Source organism: Phoca vitulina, unplaced genomic scaffold (assembly GCF_004348235.1).
Source record: "Phoca vitulina isolate PV1807 unplaced genomic scaffold, GSC_HSeal_1.0 scaffold1, whole genome shotgun sequence".
NCBI lineage: Eukaryota > Metazoa > Chordata > Mammalia > Carnivora > Phocidae > Phoca > Phoca vitulina.
In genome coordinates, this window is record NW_022589704.1 from 87,176,435 (window position 1) to 87,186,845 (window position 10,411).

General features: G+C 32.7%; 1 protein-coding gene across 9 annotated transcripts in view; it reads left to right on the plus strand.

The window, feature by feature from the left end:
• Positions 1-10,411, plus strand: part of LRP1B (LDL receptor related protein 1B) — a 1,853,519-nt gene that overhangs the window by 1,203,340 nt on the left and 639,768 nt on the right. For all 9 annotated transcript variants that reach the window (XM_032387847.1, XM_032388632.1, XM_032390176.1 and 6 more), the window contains one exon: positions 8,562-8,762. In XM_032387847.1, the coding sequence (XP_032243738.1) occupies positions 8,562-8,762 (201 nt within the window). The remainder of the gene's footprint in view (positions 1-8,561; positions 8,763-10,411) is intronic.

Genomic DNA, 10,411 nt, shown 5'->3' on the forward strand with positions numbered 1-10,411 from the left:
AAAGAAGTAACAAAACTAACAACTGCCACACATGGGGATTTAACTCTGACATTGGCTTAGCAAACAGCTTGCTCTGTGGTGATCCTCTGTGTAATGAAAATTCTCTGTGGGCTTCTGTGAACTGCAAAGTGTTACTCTTTTCTGTGATTACATTGTTTTGTTTTCCTTCCCCATTGTTGTATCAATAAATACAAAGTGAAATGATGAATTTAATCATTGTTTAAAAGCAATCTGGAATAATTAGAACCAAAAATTTCCTACAGTAGAATAGTGATTTTGTTGGAATTATATGATGAACTGTTTATGAAGAATTTCTAAATACAGCACTGCCCCCTCCCATAACCAACCCTATGGAATAGTTTTACTTATTTCTGATGAAAATAATGTGGCGAGCACTCCATTGTCTATGTGTTGTGAAACTAATAAAGTACTTAGTATATTGCTTATTAGACTTATATATTTCTCTTTTGATTTCTCCCTGTGGCAGTTTTAAACATTTGCTGTAGGCTATCTCTGTTCTCTTCAATCCTGAACTGAAGAAGAAAGTATTTTTGCCCAGAAAGGCTTTTCTTTAGATATTGATCCTATGACCTCTTACTTCCTATGGTACCTTAGTCACTTTTCTTGCTTATGCTTTCAATTCTTTTCTCCACATTAATTTTTCTTCCTCTCTATAAAATATCTAGTCCAATAACCTCAAAAGCATTTTTTTGAATTATTAATTTTTTTCTGTCTTTCTCCTTCCTTTTATCAAATAATCTTGTGTAGTGCATCTAGATGTCTTTCTTTCAGTCATTCGTTCTTTCACCTTTTGCAATCTAACACCCTATCTCTACCTTTGATGGAAATTGCTGTTTCAGTGGTTACCAGGGATAATAACTATGTGAGTTCAGATAAATTACCAAACCTCTCTAACTTTCAGTTTTCTAATATGTAAAATAGAGATAATGATGATGTTGATAATGATATCATCATCATCGTAAATAGAACATGCAGTCAGTGCCTAGAATACAATATGAGCTTGATGAATGATAACTTTGACTATTAATACTGCATTTTGACTTCTTTCTCTGTAAGATTTGACCTTTCTCTGCAATACATGTCCTCTCTTTGAAATCTTTTCTTATGAGCTCCCATATGGATTGTCCTCTATTCATTTACCATTTAGATTCCTTTTTTTTTTTTAAATTTCACTTCTTGTTGCCTGCCCCTTACATTAAGGTAAAAAACAAAAACAAAACAAACAAACAAAAAACTTGTTGAATGCATGTGTTTCAGACATTGTGTAGATTTTTCTCTTAATTTGTTTTGCTCCTTCTCATCTTTCTGCAAGGTATCCATAGCAATCTCTTCTGTTCCCAAAGTTTCAATCATCACTTCCAGGTAAACATCTCCCAAATCCCTACTGGAATTCACCCCATACTTCAAACTCATTTTTTTTCCAATGCTATGCTGAACATCCCACTTTTTTTCTGAAGCCAGAAATTTTTCCACATTTCTCTATTTATGTTAGAAACATCTTCAATCCCCTAAACATTTGGATTTAAAGCAGAAAGTGCCTTTTGACATCCTAACTTGTCATCATTTTTAGGTCCTACTGATGTTATGTCTACAATTTCTGTACCATCACCCATTTTGCTCTTTCCACTCACATAGCACAGCATATGGTAAACCTGCATTATCTGTCCTTCAACCAGTGTGTGGTCTACTGTGTTTTCCTCTGACAATATTTGACTTCAATCCATTCTACACATAGCTTTGGCTCCCTCTTACCTCATAAACTGCAACCTGAGCACATACTTTCTCAAAATCTTTCAATGGTTCTCTATTGTTTAAGATTAAGAGACACCTCATGAATTAGCAGTCAACATTTCATGAACTGTGACTTCAAACTGCCTTATTATTGCTTCTGGGGCAAATCCCACCCTTTCCTGACTTTATGACTTTACATAGGAGTTGCATGTTATGTGTGGATTAGATTCAGCAAATAACATTAAAACCCCATGTGTTCAAAATGGCCATTGAAAATCATCCATTAAACTCAATATACATGGTTCTGTGTATATAGTTCTGATGAAAATTTGTACATATAGCTATGCTATTAAGAAAATACTGTTTAGCATAAAATAAGGAATACAAATGCAAAATGGAATTTTATAGTGAATTCACTCAGAAATGGAGAGAAGACCAAATTAGAGTTGATTTACTTCAACCATCAATGCCCTGACACATTCCTATTGAGTAGCAAGAGTAATCAGCATGCTATTAAATTATCTCTCTTTTTCTGCTTTACTTGCCTTTTGTGTTGCAAAGCATATATTAAGACTGTATACTTTAGTCAGCTATCTATATGATTTTTTTTCTATTTCCATATGTAATATTCACTGGCACCCTTCAAGACCCCTTTCCAATAACATCTCAGGAAATCTTGTTCTCAACCTTCCAGTCATTTATATTTTCTACCATTTTGAAATTCCACGGCACTCTGTGATTGTTATATGGCTTTTATCTTAATCTTTATATATATATATATATATATATATATATATATATATATATATGTTCAGTGTAGAACATTTGTCACTACTAGACTTATTGCTCCACAACGTCAGAAATTTGTCTTTCTCATCTTTCTACATTTTTCAGTAGCTAGGCAAACACATTATACTCAATAAATAATTGCTGAGTTGAATTGAAGCCAACATTGTTAGAGAAATAAATATGTATGTAGTATTAAAGTTCAGTAGTGTAAATTTTTTTTAAAAGATTGAAATTTAAAAAGACATTATGCTTATATTGAGTAAACCCATTTGGATTTTCTCAAAGATTCACTTCTTTTCATACTCATATTCTTTTTTTTTTTAAAGATTTATTTATTTACTCGAGAAAGAGAGAGAGTGCAAGTTGGGGAGGGAGAGAGGGAAAGAAATCCTCAAGCAGACTCCCTGCTGAGCACAAAGCCTGACACAGGGCTCAATCCCAGGACCTGAGATCATGACCCGAGTCAATCAAGAGTTGGATACCCAACCAACTGAGCCACCCAGACACACCCATACTCATATTCTTAATATTAACTGCCAATCACATCCCAGAACCAAGATTATCCTGTTATAACATATGATATCTTTTATTAAGATAAAAATGAGTCAAGCAGTTTACAAAATGATAAATCTATTTTTTAAAATGGCCAAAATAATTTAACAGAGAAAGAGTAACTCTAGAATTAATCATATAAATTTATTTTGTTAAAGCAGTACAATTTCTAATGATTCCAGAAACTCTTAGGTCCCTATAGCTGTTGACTTTGTACTGGCTTTTATCCTAAACTATATATTTCAAGGTAACACAAATAAAAATAGTCCTTATAATGTCCTGAGTGTGTGTGTATGTGTGTGTTTATGTTTGCATATATGTGTGATTTCACTAGTTGTCATGATACCAACGTACTGATTATTATTTCTGTTTGTTGTTGCTGTTTTGTTACTTGGCCATTCCTATTCTCTTTGCTTAAAGGGCAAAACTGCAGTTTCCATAATACTCTGGCACATACAGCTATCAATAGAAAACATCATTGTAAATAGATCAGAAAAGATTATGTAAAAACTCAACTTGATAATAAACACCTATTTTCAGCATGTAGTTTTAAAGTGTAATTAGTAAAGACAAAGTAATTGACTTGGTTATTTGAACTTAAATATGAACATTTAAAAATTATTTCTAAAGATTTTGGTTTTTTTAGATATTGGATATTTATATTTTCTATAACACAGTTTAATATTATTAATCTTTATTTCATTTTCATAATACAAATTTGCCCTAAGTCTCAAGTTTCTTATATATAGAAGAGGGAGATTAAACAAGGAAATTTGTAATATTTATTCTTTCAAAATATTACATCCAATGACTTGGCTATGTAAGGATTTGTCTTAATATGAATCAGGTAAAAATCAACACTCTTTAGCCCTACTTACTATGATCATTTGCTTTTAGGTTTTCCCCAATTAATTGTCATGAATTAGAAATTTAAACTTATACCTGGTATGCCCTTTTAATCCACATTTTTGCAAGAATTAAAACCAAACAAATAAGAAAGGGAGGAGCAGTTACATTTCAAACATCCCCTGAAAATCAGAGAAAGGAGAGAGCTATTTAAACTTGTAAATTTTATCTAAGATGTTTATTCATATCTCTGGTAACATAGTCTGAGTTACAATCACTAGTCATTTGAATACGATTTTCCTTTACGTTTTCCAGACAGCATTTACGTTAGGAATAGAAAATAGGTTTTACTGCTCTTCGGACTCTAAAATCTTGATAGTGGTTTATGGACAGGTTTGTTGAAACAATACTAAGATTATTCTGGAGTCAGCAACTAAGCATGTCATGGTAAATTAGTGGTATCTGAAAAAAAGAAAGAAAGAAGGAAGGGAGGGAGGGAGGAAGGAAGGAAAGAAGGAAGGAAGGAAGGAAGGAAGGAAGGAAGGAAGGAAGGAAGGAAGGAAAGAAGGAAGGAAGGAAGAAAAGGAAATCACATCTTGATTTACCAAACAAAAATAGAAAGTACTCTATTACTCTTGAATTCTCCTTTCATTCTATTATATTTGCAGATGACTCCCTACAATTTATTACTTAAGTGCAGAATGCCATAATTTAGACTAAAACTATATGTTATGCATTGACTTTGTCTTGTTAACTAGATTATAAACTCTTTGGTGACAGGGAATGGGTTTTAGGACTTTCTTATATTTCCTAAAGTTCCTAGGGAAGTGTAAGTCACAGAGTCACCTCAACATAGAATTTTCATCATGCATCTGTAGAAACTATCACACTTTATGGCACACGTGTATACATATCATCGTCATTTTAAAAATGAGCTATTTTTGGGGGGAGGAAGCCATGTAGAAATATGGTAGAAGGAAAATAAATAGCACAACTGGATTCAGTGAAAAATTCTCCTTTCCTACTCTAGTTTTCCAGCACTTCAAGTCTTCCTCACCAGAGGCAATCACTGTTAGCTATTTCTTATGTAGCCTCCCAGAAAGAATTCATGCAGAGACAAACCTGTCCATATACCTATATTGATATGTGTATGGAATTATAGTTCTAGATATTGGTAATCACATAAATATCTTCTAACATATAAGAAAACCTACCATATACTTGGTTTTGTGCCTTTTTTATTGATATGTTTTGGAGATTGTGTTATATTACCTTATGCAGAATTATCTCATTCTTTCTCACTTAAGTGTATAATTTCAGTGCATGGATGCATTGTAATTGATGTCACCAGTCTTGCAATAATGATTAAACTGTTATCAGTCTTTTGCTAATATATACGAAGCAGCAACACATGTCTTTGTATTGCATCCGTGTGCATTTGGGCAAACCTATTAATGAGAAAAAATCTAAAATTAGAATTACTCTGGTGAAGAATTGATGCGTTTTTTATTTGCTAAATTTCATAACATTGCCCTAGACAGATTATTCCAATTTGTAGCCCCCTCAACATTGGGGATGTTGCACACAACTTTGTCAAATCTATCCTTGTATTATCCAATTTTTTAATCTAAATCAATCTGATAGATTGAACCAATCTTATAGAGGAAAAAATGGTATCAAATTGCTGTTTTAGCTTAGTTTTTCATTAAAAGATATTTTTGATCATTGTACATTTGTAAGTCATTATTGATTCATTGTGAATTTTGCAATTGTGTTGGTTTATTGATCTTTATTTTATTTATTTGTAAGAGCCTTTTATATTTTAAAGAAAAAAAGCCCTTTTTTCAAAAATAATAAAATTTTTTCTGGTTCACCAACTTTGTGTTGAATTTATAGATGGATTATATTGTTGCAATGTGGAATTAAAAGTATTTATGAAATTAAGCTTATAAATTTGTCCTTTATGTTTTCTGGATTTGTGTAAAGAACATTTAAAGTTTTTGTTGTTTTGTTTTCATATCTATTTTATTCTAGAATGTGTGTGCAATTATTGTTATTTTAAAATGATTACTTTTTGATCTACTTAGAATATATGTTAGTGTAAGCGTCAAGATTCAGCTTTTTTTTTTTTCCCTCCAGATGTCTAAGCAGTGTTCCTAACATCACCAATTTTGTAATTCCATTATCTTTACTATTTTGAACTGCCAATTTTTGGGTATTTGATATCTGTATTCTTTTTTTTTTTAATTTAATTTAATTTTATTATGTTATGTTAGTCACCATGCAGTACATCATTAGTTTTTGATGTAGTGTTCCATGATTCATTGCTTTCGTATAACACTCAGTGCTCCATGCAATACATGCCCTTCTTAATACCCATCACCGGGCTAATATTCTATTCAATTGTTGATGTGTTGATTGATATTCTTTTAAAAATATTTTGACTACTGTTACTTTAAAATACTTCTAAATAGTTGGCATTTACAGTTCCTACTCATCAATTTTCTTCTCTTCTTTTGAAGACTCCAAATGTTATTTGCATTTTTATTTTCTTAAATTTAGGATAAGCTTATAGGATTGTAATAATATTGTTACTATTTTATTAGGATTAATTTGAGGGAAAATATTTTACAGCTATAAATCTTCTCTCAGACCAACCCATATCTTTATCCAAGACTTCTTTTGGGTTTGTTTGTAGACTTTTAAATTTTCTTCATATAAATTCTATACAGTTCTTGTGTAGTTTAACTTAAATACTTTGTTTTATGGTAGATTTTTAAATCCATCTTCTACTATAGTCTGTTGAGATACAAAACCTACAGATTTCTGTGTAATTTTTGAAACTAGCTATCTATTTTTTGAATTCTTAGTTTCTTATGCTTCTTTATTAGTTTTTATTGATTTTATGATTATATGATTATATTAACTTGCATGTACTGATACTTTTCTAATTTTATACCTCATTTATTTCTGTTATCTAATTATATTAGATAGTATCTCCAGAACAATATAAATAATAACACTGTTAATTTTATTTATGATGTAAAGCAAAAATTTATAATGTTTCTCCATTTATATCAAATTGATCAGTGAAGTATCCATCATTTCTTATTTTAAGAGTGTTTTCATCATGGGGCGCCTGGGTGGCTCAGTGGTTAAGCGTCTGCCTTTGGCTCAGGTCATGATCCCAGGGTCCTGGGATCGAGCCCCGCATCGGGCTCCCTGCTCAGCGGGAGAGCCTGCTTCTCCCTCTCCCACTCCCCCTGCTTGTGTTCGCTCTCTCGCTGTGTCTCTCTCTGTCAAATAAATAAATAAAATCTTTAAAAAAAAAAAGAGTGTTTTCATCAATAATTAATGTTGATTATAAAATGCATATATATTAACTATGGAACTGATCATTTCTGCTTTTTTTTCTTATTTGACTTAATAGTATGGAAAATTATTTACGTATTTCTGCAAGTGAAACATCCTTTCTCCAATATTTCATTTATTTTTATTTTTATTTTTTTTTAAGATTTTATTCATTTATTTGCCAGAGAGAGAGAGAGGGAGAGCACAAGCAGGGGGAGCGGCAGGCAGGGGGAGAAGCAGGCTTCCCGCTGAGCAGGGAGCCCGATGCGGGACTCAGTCCCAGCATCCTAGGATCATTACCTGAGCAGAAGGCAGACGCTTAACCGACTGAGCCACCCAGGGGTCCCTCACCAATATTTTAATTATTTTAAAATGTAGTAACCTTTAAGGTTGACATAGACATCTGAATATATACTCTATGACATGTACAATCTAGTATTTTTCTTTTCCCTTTCATTTGCCCTACCCCTTTTATGAGTTGTTGGTATACAGTCAGCTAATAACCAGTATTTATCTTCAAGTCCATTTTTTATTCACATTACACATTAACATTGCATAATCCAGAAAAGATAATTAATTCGAAGAAAAATGTAACCATTCTGGAAAGGAGGAACAATTTAGAGTGAAAAAAAGATTGACGAAGACAGTGGCCATTGCTTTCTCTGCATTTCACATTATTACTTTTGAAAACTGCTGGCTAAATAATCATTTTTGTCCTTTCAAAGTCAATAAAGAAAAACATATTTCCATAACTTCTGTCTGTGTATCCCTTAGCTACCAAGATGTTTAATAACATTTTATATTCTTTTATGAAGGGGAATATACATGTCTAGGTGTGAGGAAGAGTTGAGGTCTTGGGGTTATAAATGTAAACAGAAGGACATTTTCTCCTGTGAAATAAATCGTTTGCTTAAATTTAGGGCTGCAAAAGACACTGATAACATTTACCTGAATTTAGGTCTCTAAAAGGGACTTATATACAAATGTTTGTTTGAAGTTTGTTTTAAAGGTATCATAATGAAACTTTCAATTAGTCCACAGACAGTAACTTGAAACCGAGGAAAACATTAAGGCTTTAACTCTAAGATCATTAACAAGGAGGGCGAGAGCTACTCAAATACTGTCATGAAAATAAACTGTCAGACTATCAGCAAATAAATTTCTTGCTAATAGCACATAGTTCTGCCTCTGACTGAAGATGGTAGTGACTATCCATTAGGACAGTGACTTAATTACAACAATCAAATGGGTGATGTTTCTGTTTCCTTAAGGGAGATGCATCAACAAAGCATGGATATGTGATGGAGATATCGATTGTGAAGATCAGTCAGATGAAGATGACTGTGACAGTTTTTTATGTGGACCACCCAAGTACCCTTGTGCTAATGACACTTCAGCCTGCCTGCAGCCAGAGAAACTCTGCAATGGGAGAAGGGACTGTCCGGATGGGTCTGATGAAGGCGATCTCTGTGGTATTGCATGTTTCACTGATTTGCTTCTCTCTGGAGACTAGAGACGTTTAGTCCCCTTGCTGATACTTAGAGTAACATGCATTCCTTCCATTTATTTCCTTTAAATATAATGTTTAGCATTGAAACCTATCTCCATTTTTCAGGGACTGTAAGCTTATTAAAAGTTTTTAAAAGATGATCCAAATTTTCTGAAAACAAAGCAGAAAAGGCTAGACTACAGCCAACTGACTTAACTGTATAATTGTGCTCATCATTTAGATCTCTGGATGCTTAATGCTGTTTCCACAATTAAACTGATTATTTTTTCGTCAGTGAGTCATTCAAAACAAGAGAACCTTCTTATTCTGGACCTATGGGATGGAGTTTACTACCATCCAGTGGATTTTATCATACCTTCCAATCATTACAATAGAAGTATTTTTAAAAAAGAGGAAAGGAAAGGAAGAGATTGAATAATAAAACCAACTGAATATTATTCAGGTTTATATAATTTTCTCTGAAGTTTTTGGTCCTCTTACAATAGCTTTCTTTGGCATGCTGTATCTAGTTAAAATGATGATTTCAGTCTGGTAGCTTTTGAGCTTTGAAATCACTTTTGACCAGTTGTCTTTTTATGCCAACCAGAACATATAAAGAAAATTACATTTCCTTCTCTGTGGGGAGATCAAGCATTTAGCAAGGAGATTTTCAAAATATGTTTTCTAGATAATACTGAAGGTGACATCAATAGAGTAATGAGGAAGGGTTTACAGAATGATAAGAACAATAATGAGGTGACTAGGGACTGAGAAAATGACTTTAGGAAATGATGAAGCTACCTAATTGAAAATAGAAAAGACAACTACATTTAAGCCTAAAGTTATCATATTTTGATCTGAATTGAGCACTAATAGAATACTGAGTGATAAAAAAAAAAACTGTTATTATGTTTTAAATTTATGTAATAAATGTCCTTTCTTCCAAAGAGTCTGTGATTCTATGAAACAACCTTGAAACAGTAACTGCAACAGTCTTCATTCAGTGATGCTAAAATTTATTTATTTATTTATTTATTTTTAAAGACTTATTTATTTTTAGAGAGAGTGAGAAAGAGAGAGAGAGAACAGGGGGAAGGGTAGAAGGAGAGGCAAAGAGAGAATCTCAAGCAGACTCCCCTGTCAGCACAGAGCTCGACGCAGGGCTGGATCTCATGACCCTGAGCCGAAATCAAGAGTCAGATGCTTAAATGACTGAGCCACCCAGGTGCCCCTGTGATGCTAAAATTTAAACAAAAAGATTCAACTCCCACCCCCCCAAAAATCCTAAAATTAAACAACAAATACAAAGTAACATACTTAGTTTCTCTGTATTTACTTCTTTTTCTCCCAGCTTATTCTCCCTTATGGAGTAGATTGGTGGATGGAAATATCTCTTGCATTACAATATGTGATGATTGCTCATGAAGGTTGTAAGAGCAATTCTGAAAGAAGGAAACTATCAATACTCTTAAAATTGAAAATGTGTAAATACAGAAAAAAATTGAGATTTTGACAAGTTTAAATTCTGTTCTTCAATTACTTCAGTTAAATCACCTAGGCAGGTAACTTAATTTCTTGAAATGTCAGATTCCTCATCACAAAAATGGAAACGATAATATTGATCAGGAAATC